The sequence below is a fragment of the Rattus rattus genome, chromosome 10 (assembly GCF_011064425.1).
Source record: "Rattus rattus isolate New Zealand chromosome 10, Rrattus_CSIRO_v1, whole genome shotgun sequence".
Classification (NCBI taxonomy): Eukaryota; Metazoa; Chordata; class Mammalia; order Rodentia; family Muridae; genus Rattus; species Rattus rattus.
The window spans coordinates 51,202,311-51,223,095 of record NC_046163.1 but is presented as its reverse complement, the minus strand read 5'-3'; the positions used below and the strand labels follow the sequence as shown (position 1 = coordinate 51,223,095).

The following is a 20,785-nucleotide window of genomic DNA, read 5'->3' as shown; positions in this document are numbered from 1 at the left end:
ATCTGCAAGACGGTTTGCAGGCATCAGCAGTGGAATACCCTCACCACGGGGTCACTGGTAGTCCCAAGAAGGGGCCTCTCATTCTTCCCATAGACACCTCTGAATCTATCATAAAGGGATTTAAACTGAGGAGGTTTACTCTACAGGGAGTCCATATCTGATAGCTTAGGTCCAAAAGGTTGGTTTAAAGAGCCCTGCTTGAGGACAGGGCGTTATGACAACAGATGAGAAGATCTGGAAAGGAGGAGGAGGTCAGACTCACCTCCGCAACTGCATCACAGCTACATCTTTGGAGCTGTTGAAATCCAGCTGACGGAGGAATCGGTCCTTCACATAATGCAGCATATTGCCATGAACAGCATAGGCTGGGCGCTCCCGTTCCAGCTTAAACACAATCATCCCACCATCATGGCCTAGAGAGCAGAACAGAGAATCAGCTGTTGGCAAAAAGGATTGCTAGAAATAGGCGATAGGCAAGGATGATTACATTCACATGCTAAAAGGGAAAAGGCATCTGTTACAGCTCGGAGGCTCGGAGACGGGTTGTGCCTCAGCTTCCTGTGGAGAAGCTCCGTGTGTGATATCGAGGGGGCAGAATCTTTAAGAGATGAGGCTTACTGAAATGTCAGTAGGTCATTAGAGGAGCACTCAGGGATGAATGTCCTCTTAGGATACAGGTCAGGAGAATGCTGACATACAGTGAGTATCTTGAATTGTCTCTGGATTGCTGACTGGTCATGTGATCTTTCTCTCCCAACCACTCCTTTCATGATGCTCGGTGTCATGCTGTGACTGAGCCAAAGGAACCCTTACCAAAGGACAAGCGGATTTTCAACCTCCAAAATGGTGAATTTCAGATTTATTTACTTTGATTTTATATCCACATGTGAATGCCTACACTCTATGTGCACACTGTATATGCTTGGTGCCTGGGAAGGGCAGAAGAGGGCATAGGATCCCCTGAAACAAGAGTTACAGGCAGCTGTGAGACACCATGTTGGTGTTGGGACAGAGCTCTAGTCCTCTGCTAGAGTAGCAAGTGCTCTTGACCATTGAGCCATCTCTGCAGTCCCCCACCATGTCCCCACCCCCTTTTGGTTTTTCTCTGTGTAGCCCTGGCTGTCCTGGAAATTGCTCTACAGACTAGGATATCCTCAATCAGCCACCACTGCGCGGCTCAAATCCCTTTTTTAAAAGTACACAGTATGAAGTACTTTGCTACAGCTATAGAAAACAGAATAATACAACGGCTAAATGCATTCCTAAACTCAGTTTTTAGCACCTTTTCCAAATAGCTCCTGTCTCTCTCCTGGCCTTTCTCCTTCTTTAACCCGGGACCTCACACAAACTAGGAAGGCAGCCGGTGACAGCACAGTCTCCCTTCTCTCACTCACTCTCACTTCTCTGAATATTCACAATAGACCTGGAGGCCACCACTGCTGTCACCCTCCTTTTGCTTGACTTTTTATTCAAGGCATCGTCAAACACACCTCACTTTCTATACTTAACAGTTTACAGACGTCTCCCTTAAAGCCCCACCAAGACACGCAATATTTTATGCAGTGCCCTGACACCAGCATCCAGAGTGTGGACTGATATTTTATTATGTATTTGACAGATGAATGAATAAGACTTGGCTTCTACTTTCTCAGTCAGAATTCTAAATGTTCAATATTAGTCTCCTATGAGCTCCTAAAAGCACATCAGAGAGAACGAGCTTAACATTAAACAGGTCTTTGCAGTGAAGAGCACTAAAGAGCACCGTCTCCCAAAAGAGAGATAAAAATGAGGAAAGCTTCCGTTAGATGGCTCTGAAAATTATGCTTCTCTTTGTCTTCCTATTACCACTTATGAGAGACAAAGCCAATGAAGAATCACTTTAAAATCTTACAAACTTTCAACTACACCCGAGGAGTGAGAAGAAATGGTCCTTACCTGCTGCAAAGAGGTTAAGGTTGGGATGGGCAGCCAGGACCCAGAAGCGATCATGATCCCTACGGAAAGTCTGAACCCCAGTCCTAGGAAAGCAAAAGGTACACAGAGAAAAATGTTAGTTAAGATGGAGACAGACAGTGAATGGTGTCCACGACCAAAGCTAGGGACCAGTGTAAAGTCTACAAGGAACACAGGTCGAAGGCTTCCTTCCCCTCCTCATCTCTGACCGTACTTTTAGCTCACAGTTCTTACCTCTTTAGCTGAACAATGAAGGGAAGAAAAATATCCTCAAATTCAGAGGAGATAAGAATACATGGAGACTTCTACCTAATAAATATTGTTGATATCTGAGTCTCTAAGGGTTTTTGTTGTTGTTTGCTTGTTTATATTTTTCACAGTAGCTGGGATTACACTTAGGGCCTCATGCATGATAGGCAAGCACTTTCACCACTAAGCAACATAGTCTTAAAACTTCGTAACACTTCATAGCGTGATTTCTCTTCATGCTGAGGAGAAAAGGAAATATTCTAAATTTTCCCTTTCCTTTTACAGATATTAATATTCTATGTGGAGGAGAAAGTGTGTGTGTGTGTGTGTGTGTGTGTGTGTGTGTGTGTGTGTGTGTGTCACGCATGTGTAGAAGACAGAGGACAACTTTTTGGATGATGCCTCTCTTCTACTATAGGTTAGGGATTAAAGCAGGGCATCAGGCTTGTGTGGAAGGGATGTTTCCTCCCTTGCCTGCTGAACCATCTCACTAGCCTTTTTTTTTTTTTTTTTTTTTTTTTTTTTTTTTGAGCCAGTGTCTCAGGTAGCCAAGGCTGGCCTCCAACTCACTATGCAGCAGAAGATGACTCTGACCTGCTCCTCCTGCCAACACCCTCTTGCTAACACTATAGGTATGTGCCGCTGTGACTGGTTTCTAATCTAATTTTTAAGACAAAGAAAGGGTCCTTCTCTTGGGTTTGGTCACATGACATAAAGAATTCCCTTACCGCTTAGACATATCCCAGACTCGAATACTCTTGTCCTCAGAATTGCTGAGGATCAACTCTTGGCGAGGGTGAAAGACGGCACAAGACACATTGTTGTAATGGCCCCGGCAGGTGTCAACCTCCCATGCCTTTGATTCTGAAGAATAAAAGAAATTGTTATCACAATTCTCTATCATAACTCTGGGATCTATAAATCCAACATCCTTTCTTTAAAAAAAGATTTTATTTGTGTTTTGTGTGTGTACATCTCTATGTGGGTTTGTGCACCTGCGTGTAGCACCTGTGGAGGCCAGAAGGCAGCCTTGGGTCTCCTGGAACCGACGTAACAGATGGCTCTGAGCTGCCTGACACAGGTGCTAGAAACCACACCCAGACAGACCGCAGTGGGTCACTGAGCTATCTCTAGCCCCAATTTTTAAGGAGACAAGGTTTTGCTATATGGCTCAGGCTGGTCTTGTATTTGTGATCCTCCTGCCTCAGCCATGCATGCTCATACTGCAAGGCTATACCTACATCATGTACAGCCGTGATGCTCTTTTAATGAAGTGCAAAGTACTAAATTAACTTGCACCAAATTGGACAATATTTTTCATGTAAGTTTCTTCATCTTTTATTATTTTTTGGTTACTTGAACCTCCAAATCCCTTTTTTTTTTTGAGGCAAGGCAAGGCTTTGCTGTAGCTCAGGCTTTGAGCTCCTAGGAATGAATAATTGTACTACCTCGGCCTCTCGAGTAACCAGAGCTATCTTGGCTCCAAAATTCTATTTTTATGTTCATCTCTGTTCTTTTATTATGTGCACCTACTGACTGTAAAATCTATACTAAATAATTCTTTAGGTCTCTATTCTATTTTATCCTCAGAGTATAAGTATTACTTGCGGACATTTGAGAATAAATAAAAACTCTACAGCATTGGGGTTTTGAGTCACAGTAATACAAATAAAGTCCTGAACACAGTCTAGAACAACACAGTTACTATTTTTCCCAAGAATTTTCACTCTTTTTTTTTTTTTTTTCCCCTTTTTTTCAGAGCTGGGGACTGAACCCAGGGCCAAGCGCTCTACCACTGAGCTAAATCCCCAACCCCAAGAATTTTCACTCTTGACTATGCTTCTATCTCTCAAAATCAAGATACTGCCATAGGGGTAGGGAGGGGAGGAAGAGACAATGACCATGCACTTAGTAATAGTAGTAAATAATCAACTAAGGCATATGGCAGAGAACCTGACCACCTCCCCTTGCTGGCCAGCAGTCACTTTCTTGGATCTGGCAGCATTGCCAGTGCCTTACTCACCGTTCATGCGCCATATCTTCACTTGCCGGTCATCTGCCCCCGATACAATAAGGGGCATAGTCGGGTGGAAGGCAGCCCAATTCACTCCACGGTCATGGCCCTGTGAAAATGAGAGAAAACAGCTTTAAAAACACAATCCAAAGAAAACCATGCTGGGGGTTGGGGATTTAGCTCAGTGGTACAGCGCTTGCCTACGAAGCTTAAGGCCCTGGGTTCGGGTCCCCAGTCTCCCAAAAAAAAAAAAAAAAAAAAAAAAAGAAAACCATGCTGGTGCTTATAACAAAATGTGTCTGTTTCTTTTTCTGTGATATGGGCGATCAAACTCAGGGGCTTAGAGGCGCTAGGCCAGTACTCTACCGCTGATCTATTTCCCCAGTCCTCTGAAATACTCTTCAAGTAAAAAGGTCTAAGGGACTGTGGTACTGTAAAGTTCATGTGGTGGTGTTTTATTTTCATTTGATTTGTTGTTTTGTAACAAACATCTGTTTGTTTTTTGGCTTATTGTAAAACTTTGAACATTAGAATAACCATGTCAATGTTCAAATTCTTATGGGATGTTGCAAACATTTCCACCAGGAAATTCAGCTTTATTTATAGTTAGGTTTTTCCTTATTTTTCACTTGTCTATATGATTTTTTTCTGGAGAGGTATCTTTTTTAAAAATCTATTTATTTATTATATGTGAGTACACTGTCACTGTCTTCAGACACACCCAGAGGAGGGCATCAGATCCCATCACAGATGGTTGTGAGCCACCATGTGGTTGCTGGGAATTGAACTCCCGTCCTCTGGAAGAGCAGTCAGTGCTCTTAACCTGCTGTGCCATCTCTTCAGCCCCTATATGCTTTATTTTTACAAGTAACTATAATATCTTAAGTATAAAGACTTATAAGTTGGGGTTGGGGATTTAGCTCAGGGGTAGAGCGCTTGCCTAGCAAGCACAAGGCCCTGGGTTCAGGCCCCAGCTCCGAAAAAAAGAAAAAAAAAAAAGACATAAGTTAACGACTAAATTCTCAAACTATGATCTGGAATCCCTAGAAAGAATCCCCAGATCCCACTGGAAAATCTGCAAGTTCAAAGCTATTTTCCAAATCCCACTAAGATTTTATTTGCTTTTATTGTTATTATCCATGACTACACAGTGGAATTTTTCACAGGACACATTATAGGTGATACATCATTGCTCTGACAGCTAATAAAATGTATGCTGACAAAGTCCAAGTTTTTTTTTTTTTTTTTTTTTTTTTTTTTTTTTTTCGGAGCTGGGGGGACAGAAACTAGGGCCTTGCGCTTGTTAGGCAAAAGTCCAAGTTTTTAAAGGTTCTCGGGTTTAGGTTTGGGTGTCATTCAATGGTAGGGCATGTGCACAAAACACACACACACACACACACACACACACACACACACACACACACACACACACACACACACACCAAAAACAAAAACAAGGGCTGGAGAGATGGCTCATTGGTCAGGAGTACTGACTGCTCTTACAAATGACCCATGTTTGGTTCTAAGCACCCAGATATGACTTATAACTGTTTGTAACTTCAGTCCCAAGGGATGCAGTGCCCTCTTATGGCCTCTGAAGGACCCAGATATTACATGGTACATAGAGAACACATGCAAGTAAAATACTCCTATACATAAAGATAAACTAATTAAATTTTTTAAAAAAGTTTATTTCAAATATGGCTAAAATTGAAAGATATAGCACACATAAATAAACTGAAATTTTAGGAAGGTTTAGATAAAAGACTGAAATGTGGGGGCTGGGATTTAGGCTCAGTAGTAGAGCACTTGCTTAGGAAGTGTAAGGCCCTGTCGGGTCCCCAGCTCCAAAAAAAAGAACCAAAAAAAAAAAAAGACTGAAACGTTTAAGGACACTCCTCCATGATGGTCCCTATTCTACTTACACGGCCTCCTTCATCTCTGACGGCTGTATGGACATGGCAATTTCATTCAGAGGTTTTAGGGTATTATGTATGTGTGAAAACATTTGGGTTTGAAGTTGGAGTCCAGGATTTACCACATACGTTTGGACTTTGGGGAACTGTGTAATTTTTCTAAGCCTCATTTTTTTTTTTTCTGTGAGATTAAACATTCACATTTCAGCAAGTAGTTTTATGGTTTAGACTTTAATTTTAGAAAACCTAGTTTCTTTTCTTAGGCTTTTCTACTTCTCACCATGAACAAGTTTCTCATAGCTTATCTAGAATCAGTTCTTGGTACTTCTTGATTTCCCTCGGGATCCCTCGGTCTACAAGGCCTAAGAATGGCTTTGCTCTGTGACTGTAATGGAGCACGTGCCCAGCCTTCTTCCTCCTCCCTCCTGGATTTACAAGATGGATATAACTGAGAGGACATGTATTCTTCCTTTCTTTGTTGGTTTACTTACAATTCTATTCCTCAAATCTCAAATGGTGTCTGACACTTTAATATGTGCTGCAAGACTGAATAAGAATGTGGGCCAGTGAGACGGTGCAGTGGATAAAATGCTTGCTACCCAAGGCACAGTTCAAATCCCGGGATCCACAAAACAACAGAGAGAACTGACTGCACAAAATTATCCTCTTGGACTCCCCCCCACACACACACACACACTACCCACTCATGTAGAGATGACAATTAAATGTCCCTAGAGGGCAGCACATACCCACCAACAGCGACAGAGATAAATACCTCTAGCACATGCTTCACCACTGCATCTGTAGTTCCAAACAGATCAACCCCAGTTATTCCTCTCACATCGGACTCCACCGCACCAGGAGACAAGTTTTTTTTCCTTAGACCTTTGGAGGGTTAAGGAGTGGGATGAAAGATGCAAATATAATGTTATCAATAAGAGCAGAGTGGCAAAATCACAGAAAGGTGCACTGAAAGACTAAGATAAAACGAAATGGGAAAATACAGTTAGAAGGAAGGAAGAAGAGACACACTCACAAGCACCTACTTACTCCTCACTAGCTCCTTCCTTAACACTTCAGACGATCCCTTATTGGGAGCCAACCCAAATTCTGACCAACTAAGTTCATTAAATCTCACCTCAAAGGGCTGTCTATTCTAGGTCAGTAACACTTTGCATTTCTTTACTCTTCTCAAAATGTGGCCTCAAGTGCTAATCATTCAATGTCCACATTCAGGTTCATAAAATCTATACTTTTTCCCCCTCACCCTAAAATCTTATTTTTTTTATTTTATTTTTACCCTAAATTTTTTAATGTATTTTATTATTCGATGTGTATGGATGTTTGCCTGCATGTACATCTGTATAACACATGCATGCCTGGTGCCTATAGATCCCAGGAGAGAGCTATAGAGCCCCTCGAGTTACAGGTGGTTGTAAGCTGCCAAAAGGGTGATGGGAATTGAACCCAGGTCCTCCAGAAGAGTGGTCAGTGCTCTTAACTGCTGAGCCATATCTCTAATCCTCATAATAAAAATTTTTTTAAAAAATGCTCTTGGGGAAGATCACACTTCAGTGTTTTCCAAGCTGGAAGCAATTTACAGGAAAGTTCCCGATGCACTGAAGAAGTAGACATATCTAACAAAACAGCTGTCTAGTTTGGAAGAACTATTACAAATACTGAGAAGATATAGCAACAAGGTACTAGCAAAGTGTACTCCATTTCCTACTTACTTCCTGAAAAGGGCATGAAATAATTAAAACTGTCATGATTTTTCATGTTCTTACATAAAAGGCTGATTATAGATATGAATATATGTATTTTCCATTAAAATCTACAGTGACTATTTTTCACTGGGAGGAATTATTAGCCTGTAATTTTTAAATGATAGGAAAAAAAGACAGCAGGGTAAGTGTCTTATTTGTGGACGACCCATGCTTATGATCCATCTACACATCTTTAAAGCCTGATCACTTGAATTAAGGTGTGGTGGCTCAGACATGAAATTTCTGCACGCAGGAGGCAGAAGCAGGAATACTGCCTTACGTTCAGCCTGGCTTACAGAGAAAAGCCCTATTCCAGAAGCAGGGAGGAGAAGGGGAAAGCTGACTGTGTTAAAACCAGAACCAAAGTTAGAGTACGAGTATCAGTACCGTCAGATTTGATTCTGTTGACAACCCTTAAACATAGGTAATAATCATATATAATTATACAAAACAAAATTAAGACTAAGTTCCTACCTTTTAAAATATTCGGGAGCGAAAATGGTAAGATAGAGTTACCTAACACTTGTTGAATCTTTTTAGAAAGACCGTATTTTAAAGCAAAGACTGAAGAAAACATATCATTGAAACTAAATCCTAAGAAGCTTTGCACTAGAATGTGTAGAGAAAGAAAAGAAATTCAAATGACTCGTTTTCTTGCCAGTGTTGTAAACTACTGTGTACTCTGCTGGAGTCGGTACCTAATGTCAGCACTGCACAAACCATTTTAATTATTTTATGCCCAATTCAAGAGATGCCTTAGCCACAGGCATAGAGACATAAACTGAGTGAAAAAAAGGGAAGCTTTTTCCTCAAGCTTCATAAATACATCATCACAAGGAAACCTTACACTTATTCCATTTGTCCCTTTAATAGGATCTGTCAACTTTTTCTACTGAGTGAAGTGTATAAAACAGGTTCAAAAAGATACAAAACCAGACAGCTGTGAGGAGCTTCACCTCCAATGAGCGTCAACAAGCACATTAGAAGGAAAGCTGTTTGACAGAACTGAAGCCTTTGTTGCACTTGCCTGCAATGATCCAGGGAAAGGGGAAGGCGAAACAGATGAACAGTGACAGGCAGTGAAAAGATACTTAGAGATGAAATGTTTGAGCCTTCAACAAGGCACTCACTAGGACTGAGCGACAGATGGAAAATTTCTACAGCAGCTACCCAAATCCAGGGGGAGAAGAGCACACTCTCAGAATGGACCAGTTACGTACGCCTCCCAGTGCGGACCAGGGGAAGCAGTAGAGAGAGACAGAGGAGGAAAGGATTTGGCAGCATATTAATATATTTTAGTGGATATTTGAAAGAGTGAGCCTGAATTACATGGGTTTGACATGCAAAGGTGTAAGCATATTAAAATAATTTAAGTGACAGTTTACTTGGAAGCACAAGCTAAAACAGTAACCCATCTTCCACAGTTAGTTTTTAAAACTCTTCCCCTTTAAACACATGACTTTTACCAGGCTAACAGAATATTCAGGTTACAAAGGCCAAATCCAAATGGAGAGCTGTTAAGGGGTTGCTCTGCCTTAAAGAGGCCTCTCTACTTTCTCTTGATGCTACCCCTCCAGCTCAGGGCGTTCTTTTTAAAAGAGAGAGTCATTATCAGAATTTCACCAGTATCCTAAATATGAGAGTATTCATCCCCTTATTTAAAATGTACTTTCCTGTTTTGAAAATGTTAATGTCAGACCCTAAGAGACCAGAAAGCTGGTTTGTCCTCCTGTGTTCAGACTTACCAGGACTAAAGTAAAATGGACTCCTGAAGATACGCTAATGTTGAGGAAAGGACAATCAATGTGAGTGTAAAAGGCTAACCCCAGAGCACTTCCACTTAAATACCAAAGCATCTCCTTCCACTCTGGTTAAAGGATTTCAAGTCAACAGAGTCAGCAGAGAAACAATAAAGAACATTCTTATTAGTAGAGCAAGTTAGCACAGCATTCTCAATGTAACGTCTACAATTTATAGCAGTTGCAATACCACATAGCAATCCATGCGATTCACACATTCAAGAGCAACACAGACCCCAGGAAGGTCATATTCTCCCTCACACCTCTAATCTAAGACCCTTAATTTTGATGTAAACACGTTTTCTTCCTCCAAACGGTGACAAAGGGTACTTCTTGCCTTGGGCATTTCATGGCCACAAATGAGAACCTGGGCACCTTACTTGCCCAATTTACATTATTTTAATTAACAGATTCTTTTAAAACGTTATTGCTCAAATCACTTTATCTAGACCACAGGAACATGCTGTGCTAGTAGCAAGTAGCACAAACAGTAACTTTAAAGTAGAACAGAACAAGGGCCTTCTCAGCCTGGGGATGAACCCCCGGAACCTACAAACAGCAGTTTAGGCATAAAATTAACCTATGTCCTAGGATGGGATTAACTGTACCCATTCCTGGGAGAACTGAGAAAAGTCACTCAAGGTATTTCCTAGAGCAACTTTCTCATGGAACTCAGACTGTTCTACATAAGTGTCCCTGATCAGCTGGGACAGCAGGCGCTGGGAACCAACCTTGTTAGGGGTGTCTCCTAGACAGAGAAGGTGTCTTGAATGTGTGCATGAGACCCTACAGAAAGCCACAGCCAGGTTACGGACAGAGTGACTGCTAAGCTCCCCGGTACTGGCAGTGAGGAGAGGGCACAAGCTCACAGTGCCTGTACCAAGCTCCTCCTGTTGGCATGGCTGGTCACATCTGGGTGTACTTCAAATAGCCTAGTCAGTCTGACGGAAAACTGCAATGGCAAAGCCCTGGAGGATGAACACCCTATCTCAAAAACAATCTTGCTTACAGCACTGTCTTGTGACTCGAAACTTGTGGAAACTCCAGAGACAGCATGGGACAGTGTTTCCACTGTCCAACTGCCCTCTTGTCTCTTTGGCTCCTTTAATTTATTCTTTGGCTTGGTTCTTTGAGTTGGGTTACATGTAGCCCAGGCTGGCTTAGAACTCATTGTGTAGTCAAGAATGACTTTGAATCCCTGATCCTCCTGCTTCTACCTCTCAAGTGCTAAGATGATAGCATCCCCTTGGTTTACTTCTACAACACATAAATTGTAATTGCTATTACCACATCCCAAGTATTGTATTCAAGAATTCAATGTTTTTACTTGCTGTTCATTAATGGTTTATAAAAATAGCAATTACTGGGGTTGGGAATTTGGCTTAGTGGTAGGGCACTTGCCTAGCAACCGCAAGGCCCTGGGTTCGGTCCCCAGCTCTGGAAAAAAAAAAAAAAAAAAAAAAAAAAAAAAAAAAAATAGCAATTACTACACTGCCATACCCCAGCAGTGTTACAGAGAAGTTGGATAGTTACCACCTTAGGGATACAATGGTGAAAGTTAACTCCTTCATTTCCACAAAGAAGCAGGTAAGGGCCTAGAGGGCCTTCCTGTTTTAGAAAGAAACACTAATTTGCACTTATCACCACTGACTTTCTGGAGAACTCAATCTCTAAGAACTTCTGAGGTGGCCAATAAAGATGATTCAGTGAGTGGTTTTTAAAATAATGTAACTGGGTAGAGAAGCACAGTATTTAGTCCCAACACAGTCCCTATCCCAAAGCAAAGCTCCTCCTACGTCACAGAGACTCTCAGTGTTTAAATTCTCTGTGGAGCAACATCTGAAATCTCTGTATGGCACTCAAATCTCCACCCTTATCTCAAAATCACCATGTGTGAACTATGACAGGGAAATTAGCCTATTACCCAAAGTCTGTAAAGTCTTAGAAAGCTTATTAAAAAGTTGAAACTCATTTCTGCTCTATGTTCCTTACTACAGAAAAAAAATCTAATAGGTAGACTTTCCCATTTATAAATAAGGCAACAGGGTTCACGAATCCTGTTTACCTGCAAAGTCTCAATTTTTATTTTTTATTTTTATAAAATATGTGAACAGAAAGCTTGGCTGTTAACCAAGTAACTCGATGTACATATTTTAATGAAGATAACTAAAGAAGTTAAAAGTTATTTAAATCAAATTACCTTTCTAGAGTAAGCCACTTTCACAGAAAATACTCTAACATGAAGAACTTACAAAGCAGATTTGATACCTTCAAAAATAAAGATGATATTATGTTATATAGGGATATTTTAATTTTTGTTGCTCTAAGCCAAACACTCTTGCTATTCTAAGCAATTGCAGTTTTGCGCCAGACATGACTAGATTGTCCCCTGAACTTGGGCAGCTCACCAGAAATATCCCAAACGCGGACAGTCTGGTCCAGGCTAGCTGATACCACCAGGTCTTCAGAGGGGTGGAACTGAGCACACATTACATAATGGTTGTGCCCCGTTAACACACTGCAAAGGGAAAAACATATTAAATTAAAGTTAGAAATCAACAGCCCCCCCTAAGCTAAATAAATATCTTTCTTCATATTCAACAAATGCTTATTTAATTGTATTTTTGTGGCAGCAAGGTAAGTCATCCTAACCACTTTGTACTAGTAATAAGCAACCTGTGTTAACAGCTTCTTTTAAAAACATTTTTTGTCCAGGCAGTGCTGGCACATGCCTGTAATCTCAGAACTCAGGAGGCAGAAGCAGGAGGATCTCTGAGTTCAAGGTGAGCCTGGTCTACAGATAGGGCTCTAGGACAGCCAGGGCCACACAGAGAAAGCCTGTCTTAAAAAGCTCTATTAGAGCTATTTTCTTATAGGGAAGCAGCGCCAGTGAGCACCGTGCAGTCAGCTCTCCCTCCCCTTAGACGGACCACACTCGGGGCGCCAGGCTTGCACAGCGCCTTTGGCCACTGAGCCATCTCTGTCTGTCCAGCAGTTCTCTCCTCCTGACACTGCTGTTTAATATTTAAAGGACATTAATTTCGTGGAACTGAGGTTATACAATTCTCTCAGATTAAAGACATAAAAACATGAAAATAAATGCAATCTTAGTAATTCTTATTGGAAACAGACTTTTTAGAATTTAGTAGGGTGCTTCTGAAGGCTGGGGCTCTACACAGCCTTTGTGAAAATTCCAGAGGACCAGTTCAAACAAAGACCCCTGTCCAGATCCCACCTCTGTTTTATAGAAACAGGACTGAAAAGCTGCTAAACATCCTTTCCTAAAAGTCTACTGATATGCCTTTCTTCCTGTTAAGATATTACAAAATCCAGATTGATACTATTGTATTAAAGGGATCCTAAAATAGGACCAGCAATCAACCAGCAGACATGGCCCCCCTGGGAAGGAAAATGGCTGACCTGAAAAGCAGCTGACTATAATAATCTAGGATCAAACCAACCCGCTTTTGAGGCTACTGCCTCTTGGTTTACCAGACACAGGTTCTAGACTGCCAGTTCCACACCCGAATGGTCTGATCATCTGAGGCGCTCAGAATCCAAGGATACTCCTGAAAGACATTTCAGACGAGGCTCTGAACAATCTTGTTCTTCAGGCCAGAGTCTTGTGCATGCTTGACAAGGGTTTTATCATCCCCAGGCCTCGGTTTTTCAGACAGGTCTCATTATGTAGTTTAGGCTAGTCTTGAAACTGTGTGGTCACAAGTGCTGAGGTGCTAGGACTTTAAAAGTGTATACTACTATGCCAGTTTAAGAGCGCAACTTACTCTAGGAAAGGCTCTTCAGCAAGTCTTTTATGATAATAACAAATGAGTATTTATATCATTTTATGCTAAGATTTTTTATTACAAACAAACAAAAAATTCCTAGCCAGGTGTGGCACACACCTTTAATACCAGTGCTTGAGAGACAGAGACAGGTGGATCTCTTTGAGTTTGAGGCCAGTATGGCTTACATAGTGAATTCCGGGACAACCAGAGCTACATAGTGAGTACTGCAGAATATTTGATCACACTGTGAACCCCAATATTGTGTTGTTTACTGGAAAAATCTGTTTGAAAGTGATGTCTAATTGAGTGGCAGACAAAATGACAAATCAAAGATTGACAGAATAGGGCATGTCCAACTCTCACAAGAAGCGAAAGGAAAGGGAAGCTACTGGAGGGGCAGTGCGGAGAGAGGAAGAAGGCAGTTTTACCAGGATAGTTAGAGATAGATGGCGAAGAGAAAACAAGCTAGACACAGGCGAGGACAGAAGACTAGGACCGACTGCCAAAGTCAGTATGAGGCCAAGCAGAGCAATTTAGGAGAAGTCCAGAAAAGCCAGATTGAATCAGTCAGCTTGGAAAGGAGTTTGAGTCAAAACAGCTGAGTTGAACCAGCCAGCCAGAGATCAGAAAGAACCAGGAAGGGGTGAGCTTATTCAGCAGTTAAGTCTCAGAGACTGAAAACATTCTAGACCTAGGTAAGATTGTACAAAGGCTAGAAGCTTCTAGGACTAGGCCTAGGTTAACAGACTGAGGCAGTAAGTCTTAGAGACAATTACAACAGGAGAATAAAAGATAAAATTACAAGTGAGACTATGTTTCAAAAAACAAAACAACCATGTCCCTCATCTCCACCCAACAGTTGGCCATATTTTAAACTAAGGAAATAAGTAAACTCAATCAGTAAATACTTATTTCATTGAATTATAGCACTAATTATAGGAAGACTTTGTCATAACAGGATTAGATAAGAGGCCAGGAGTCTCTCTAATTCATTCTCAAACCTACCATATGAAATCAGACAAATGGCAAGACATGATGGCTCTCACCTTTAACCCGTCACTTGGGAGACAAGCCAGTGAACCCTGTGACTTTGAGGCCAACCTGGTCTACATAGTGAGTTCCAAGCCAGATATGACTACATAGTAAGACCCTGCCTCAAAGGAGAGAGAAACGAGACAGAGAGAGAGAGAGAGAGAGAGAGAGAGAGAGAGAGAGAGAGAAACTTGAAAGAGCATGAGACTGGCTAAGGGAACAGGCTCCAACAGATTCCCAAAACCCTTAGACAGAGGGACCTGATCATTAATACTCCAAAATGTTTATTAGCTCACTTAATAGTGTCTTAATTTTTCTGGACATATCTACTGCTTAATAACAGCACCACACATGGGATTAGCCTACAAACTTTGGTTTGGTAGCTTGGAAAACAAAATATAATCTCTACATTTCTGTAAATGTAGAAAAGCAATGACTTCCTCTTGGAACCCATTGGATCCAATTAAACTGAATTAAAACCTAGTTTGTCTGGCTCTGTCTCCCCAACACTGAGATTAGAACTGTGTGCCACCAGGCTTGGCTTTGGGGATTGAACTATCTATGCCTGTGTGGAAGCACATACCAACTGAAGGACTCCCCTCAGCCCTACAGCATGGGCTCCTGAGGACAAGGAGACTACTGCCGGGATCAATGGCAGAGGATTTTGCTGGTATTTGTAAGGAGGAGGTCAGTAAGTATGTCAAGTAAGGCATATATATTACTATGGAGAAATTACAGTGCTGTGTAATGAAGGTCAACAGCCACTTACATGATGAAAAAACGTCGTGCGGATATAATCCAAGTGCCCAAGCAATGTGAAGAGGCAGCGCCGAAGTTTGTAATTCCAAACCTGTGAAGACAGAAATTCAACCCAAGAGGCGGATGTAAATGTCTCGGACTTCTGAAAGACTCACCAGGTTTCTTTTCATTTGCTTGTTTGAGACAGGGGTTTCACATGGCCCAGGTGGTCTCTGAACTTGCTGCAGAGCCAACAATGACCTTGAATTACTAATCCTCCTGCCTCTAAGTCCTGAGCGCTGAGAATTACAATTATACATACCCAGTTTTCCATGGTGCTGAACTTCATGAACACTAGGTAAATATTCCACTTGAATGAGCCCTATCCTCAGCCCCCGAAGCTGCTGCACTCTTTCACCTTTGCTAAAGGCAGTCTTCACAGAACTGCCTCCATCCCATTTCAAACCTCACCTGAGAGTAAGCTACTAGGATTATCAACCAGCTCCTAACGAGCAATCTAACGGTTTCTTCTTAGTCTGGATCTCATTCTGACCACTTTATCTTCCCCAAATGTCCTTCCTCCTTGGCATCTTAGAAAGTTTTGCTTTTCCTTGGTTTATCTCCAAACTATAAAATTACTCTTTCCTATACCAATACTTCTTTTCCTCTCTAGAGTTGGGGTTTGATAAAGATATGTTAGTGCAGACTTAAGCACAAGGGTTAAGAGAAAGAGAGATATTCAAAAGAAAATAAGACATTCCCAAGAACATGAACATAGGCTCCTCAAAGAAAAGTCACAGAATGTAAGACAGATCCACGTGTGGGCATGGGCTCCTCAAGGGAAAGGTGCCTCTCTTTCTAGATGATCATCTGCCCATTATTCAAACTGTTCCCTGGGCAGCGTCTTCTTTCTGCACTATGACTTTAGCTCCCTCTTTTTACTGACAAATTCCAACTATCATCAGTGAGTCTCTTAGGTACCTCAAGCATTTCAGAGCCAATATGGAATTATCCATTCCCCCTAACTCCAGAAAACTGTACCTACTCCAGCTTTGTCTTTCCAAGTTAATGACATCCTCTTAGGGCTGGAGATGTAACTTAGTGGTAGAGGACACATCTAACACAGGGGCCCTAAGATCAATCCTCAGCACTGACTGGAAAAATACAGCAATGATATCTCATCCACTTTTCTTTCTCACCCCTCCAGCATTCATCACAAATACCTACTCTTGCTAAGCTCCTCTCTGTCCCCTTTCTACTTCAGATGGTACCGCTGAAGTCCAGGCTCTGTTCACTTGCCCATGCTCTTACAAGATAATCTCCTCATGGGCATCTGTCTACCTCTCTAGTCCTTCCCAACTCACCCAATACTTTCTTTGTTACCATCTGAGTAACTTAAAAAAAACCCACCAGGTGGCGGTGGTGGTGGTGGTGGCAGCGAACACTTTATCCCAGCACTTGGGACATAGAGGCAGGGGGATCTCTACTAGTTTGAGGCTAGCCTGGTCTATAGAGCAAGTTCTGGGACAGTCAAGGATACACAGAGACACCCTGTCTCAAACAAACAAACAAGTTCCATGTAAATCTTATACCGATTCTATATTTAAGGCCCAGCCAGTATTGGTTCTATGTCTTGCAACCACCGGCGAACTCATGAGCACTGCAAAGACACGCTCACGATCTCATCCCTCTCTATCTCATGAGCACTGCAAAGACACGCTCACGATCTCATCCCTCCCTATCTCATGAGCACTGCAAAGACACGCTCACGATCTCATCCCTCTCTATCTCATGAGCACTGCAAAGACACGCTCACGATCTCATCCCTCTCTATCTCATGAGCACTGCAAAGACACGCTCACGATCTCATCCCTCTCTATCTCATGAGCACTGCAAAGACACGCTCACGATCTCATCCCTCTCTATCTCATGAGCACTGCAAAGACACGCTCACGATCTCATCCCTCTCTATCTCATGAGCACTGCAAAGACACGCTCACGATCTCATCCCTCTCTATCTTCTGTTCCCCACCCCCACCTTCTCCAGATCTTAACTCTCTACAACCAACTGGAGACTTACAAACACTCCAGTGATGCCATGTCCACGTCTGCACCTGGCCTGCTCTGTCTTACTGAGTATTTATTATATCATTCACCACACCACACATATTATGTGAGTGTACATTTATCCTCTGTATTAAAGTCTCTTTGAGAACAGAAGTCACTTTGTATTTATCTTTCAATTCCCACACAAAGTAAGTTTCTGATATACAATTAGTATTCAGTAGGCATTTGCTGGGAAAGTGCTCTGGACAATGTTAGAAGTCTAAGTTTGTGTACATGAATTCTCCTGTCTCTCAGTTCTTTCCTTAATTCTCAAACCTTACCACCTTCTCCCATTTATTGCTCCCAGCCGTGACAGATCCCCTGTACCTTAATCTTATAGTCATCTCCTCCAGAGACGAATAGGGGCTGCTGCTTATGGAAGTCAATGCCACGCACTGGACCTAGGGAAGAAGACAAGCAATGTCTGGTACGGAAAGTATCCTCCAATGTCTTTGTCAAAGGTTTTTAAAAGTGATTTATTTGTATATATGTGAGCGGGTGCACATGCAGAGGTCAGAGACAAGCTGCAGTCAATTCTCTCCGTCCACCACTGGGTCCTGGGAATGGAGCTAAGGTATCAAGCGTGGCAGCTACTTTATCCTGAGCCACCTCACCAGTTCCTAAGACTCCTTTCCTTCTAAACAAAAGCACAGAGCACTTTATAGATTTAATTTTCTTTAGTTTAAATCCGGGAAAGGCAGGGCATCACAGGACTCTGTCCAGTGGCCTTCGCAGGAAGGCTGCTTCAGAATTTGGCACAAAACATGCCATTTCTCAGGCCCGAGTTGCTTTCCCCGGACCACTCTGGTTTTGTTTGGTTTGCCCCCAGGAGTCACTGCACTGATTTTTGCTTTATACACATAAGCACATCTCTTGGCCAAGTGCGATTCAGTTTCATCTCGGGCATAGACACCTTCAGGTGTACGAAGAGCCCTGTGCTCTTTGGTTTCAGAGACCTCGCTCCTAGCCAGGAAAAGTGGCCTTGCACCACAGCCTTCCTGGTGTATCCGCCTTTTAGAAGTTCTGCTTCCAACGGGGTTGGGGATTTAGCTCAGTGGTAGAGCGCTTGCCTAGGAAGCACAAGGCCCTGGGTTCGGTCCCCAGCTCCGAAAAAAAAAAAAAAAAAAAAAGTTCTGCTTCCAGCAGGCCTCCACAGGCACCAACACTGTGGAAAGAGCACTAATAAGATCTTCAATCTTCTTCTTTTCTCTTCCTCCTCCTTTTTTTGTTTTTTTTTTTTTGAGACAAGGTCTCTGTGTAGCCCTGGCTGTCATGGAACTTACTCTGTAGACCAAGCTGGCCTCAAACTCAAGAGATTTGCCTGTCTCTGCCTCCCAAATGCTGGGATTAAAGATGTGTGCCACCAACATCTGGCCCTTATAAAACCCTTATTTGCTGTCTTGGACGCCATTGGAGAGCAACAACCATAGCCCTGTACTAACCCATGGCCATGGGCCTCAACAAGGGCCACAAGGTGAGGAGTGGGCTCCTCACCAAGCACACACCACATTCGTGTGGGACGTGATCCAGGAGGTGTGTGGTTTCGAGCCCTACAAGCAGTGTGCCATGGAGTTGCTCAAAGTGTTCAAGGACAAATGCGCACTCAAGTTCAACAAGAAGAGGGTGGCTGGGCACATATATCAGCCCAAGAAAAAAATGCTGGAAGAGCTGAGCCATATGCTGGCAGCCAGAGGAAGGTGTCAGCCAAGAAGGATTGATGAACCCTCCCCTACAAAATAAAAACAAAACAAACAAACAAACCCCTCTTATTTGTGCTATGTTTGTTTGTTTGTACCCCCTTTTACTTCCACATTCTCTACTTTTAGGGGGAATTTGTATCAAACAAGGATTTTTATTTGGGTGATGATAAATACTTGCCCTTAAAAAAAATTCACTTTTATTTTGTATACATACACGTGCAATGTGTTCAAGTGTCAGTGGAGGCCAAAAGAGAGCATCCCACCTCTTGAGCTACAGATACAAGCGGCTGGGACCTTTGGATTGATATAGGTATTTATTTGAGTTCGGGGAAGTGAACGTGAGTCTTCTGAACAGAACAGCTAGCACTTTTCACCACTGAGCCATCTTTAATTTTTCCCTAGAAATTAACTTACCATCATGTTCATCAAATTTGTCAATGAGGGTGCACATCCGATAGTCCCATAACTGGATGACCCCATTGTGTAAACTGGTCAGGATCCAGGGTCTTTTAGGATGAAAACTAAGGCCTGGGGAAGGGGGAAAAAAGGCAGAAAATTATACAATGAGGTAAGGTCCCTGCTATTTTCTTTTGTCACATATGCATGCTTGGTATCCGCAGAAGACAAAAGAGAGGGTCAAATCCCCTGGAAGTAGAGTTTCAAATGGTTAAGAACCATCATATGGGTGCTGAGAACTGAACCTCTGTAAGAGCAGCAAATGTTCTCAACCATTTTGCCATCTCCCCAGCCCCACAATTACCTTTTGATGTCTTTCTCCCTGAGTTTTGGATATTTTTCTCACATGCTTGTACCTATCAATACTCTGGCAAACGCTCAAGGGAACCCATACAGACCTCCAACGCTCTCCCTTTCCTGGGATTTCCAAGCATATTCTAACCATCTTTGTTGCCCCAAATGCTGAGCTCTGCTCCTCGGCTGGACCACAGGATTCTTCCCTCTTCCTTCACTGCAGCCTGGCCTCGCTCTCTAAGCACGAACCTAAACAAGCAGAGGATCCACCCTGTTTATTTTCCTTCCCTCAAAAAATAATTTCCTGTACTCTTTACCGACCAGTGTCTGAAAACAACCTAGTCCATGTTACTCCATCAGAATGACAAAGGGAAATACTAGAAGAAAGCCCTGTTAACAGCCTGAAGTGCTTTATTATTTACGAACATGGAATTATGTTGCTATTTTGGAAACCTTTCTTACTTAAATATCTGATGTAAATCTTTTTATACTTCAGTTAACAGAAACTCATTCTTTTGTACAGCTGTAAGGAACAAGGGCACTACACAACATTTTTAATGATGCTTATTTACTCTGTGTGCATGACAAGTTTTCACGTGGGTACACACAAGCCGCACTGCATGTGTGAGGACAACTTGCAGGTGTCAATTCCCTCCTTCTACCATATGGGCCCTGGGAACTGAACTCAGGTCATTAGCCTTGGGCTAAGCACCTTAACCACTGAGCCATCTCACCAGTCTATCACATTTTAAGCTGATTTGAAGATGGAGATTTACTTCAGTGGAAGAAGATTGGCTTGTCTAGCTCTGTGTATGATCACTAGTGTGTGTACACACACACCCACACACACTCACAAGCTGGGCGTGGTACTATACACCTATAATCCCGCATCTGGGAGGCTGAAACAGAAATACTGTGAGTTTGAGGCCCACATGGTCTAAATAGTGAGACACTGTCTTTAAAAGACAAAATAA

General features: G+C 42.3%; 1 protein-coding gene across 1 annotated transcript in view; it reads right to left on the bottom strand.

The window, feature by feature from the left end:
• Positions 1-20,785, bottom strand: part of Copa (COPI coat complex subunit alpha) — a 40,866-nt gene that overhangs the window by 16,856 nt on the left and 3,225 nt on the right. The window contains exons 2-11 of the mRNA XM_032915682.1: positions 19,476-19,589; positions 17,689-17,762; positions 15,287-15,367; positions 13,190-13,266; positions 12,106-12,215; positions 6,908-7,017; positions 4,226-4,325; positions 2,931-3,066; positions 1,936-2,018; positions 263-413 (exon numbers count right to left, since the gene is read on the bottom strand). Of these exons, the coding sequence (XP_032771573.1) occupies positions 263-413; positions 1,936-2,018; positions 2,931-3,066; positions 4,226-4,325; positions 6,908-7,017; positions 12,106-12,215; positions 13,190-13,266; positions 15,287-15,367; positions 17,689-17,762; positions 19,476-19,589 (1,036 nt within the window). The remainder of the gene's footprint in view (positions 1-262; positions 414-1,935; positions 2,019-2,930; positions 3,067-4,225; positions 4,326-6,907; positions 7,018-12,105; positions 12,216-13,189; positions 13,267-15,286; positions 15,368-17,688; positions 17,763-19,475; positions 19,590-20,785) is intronic.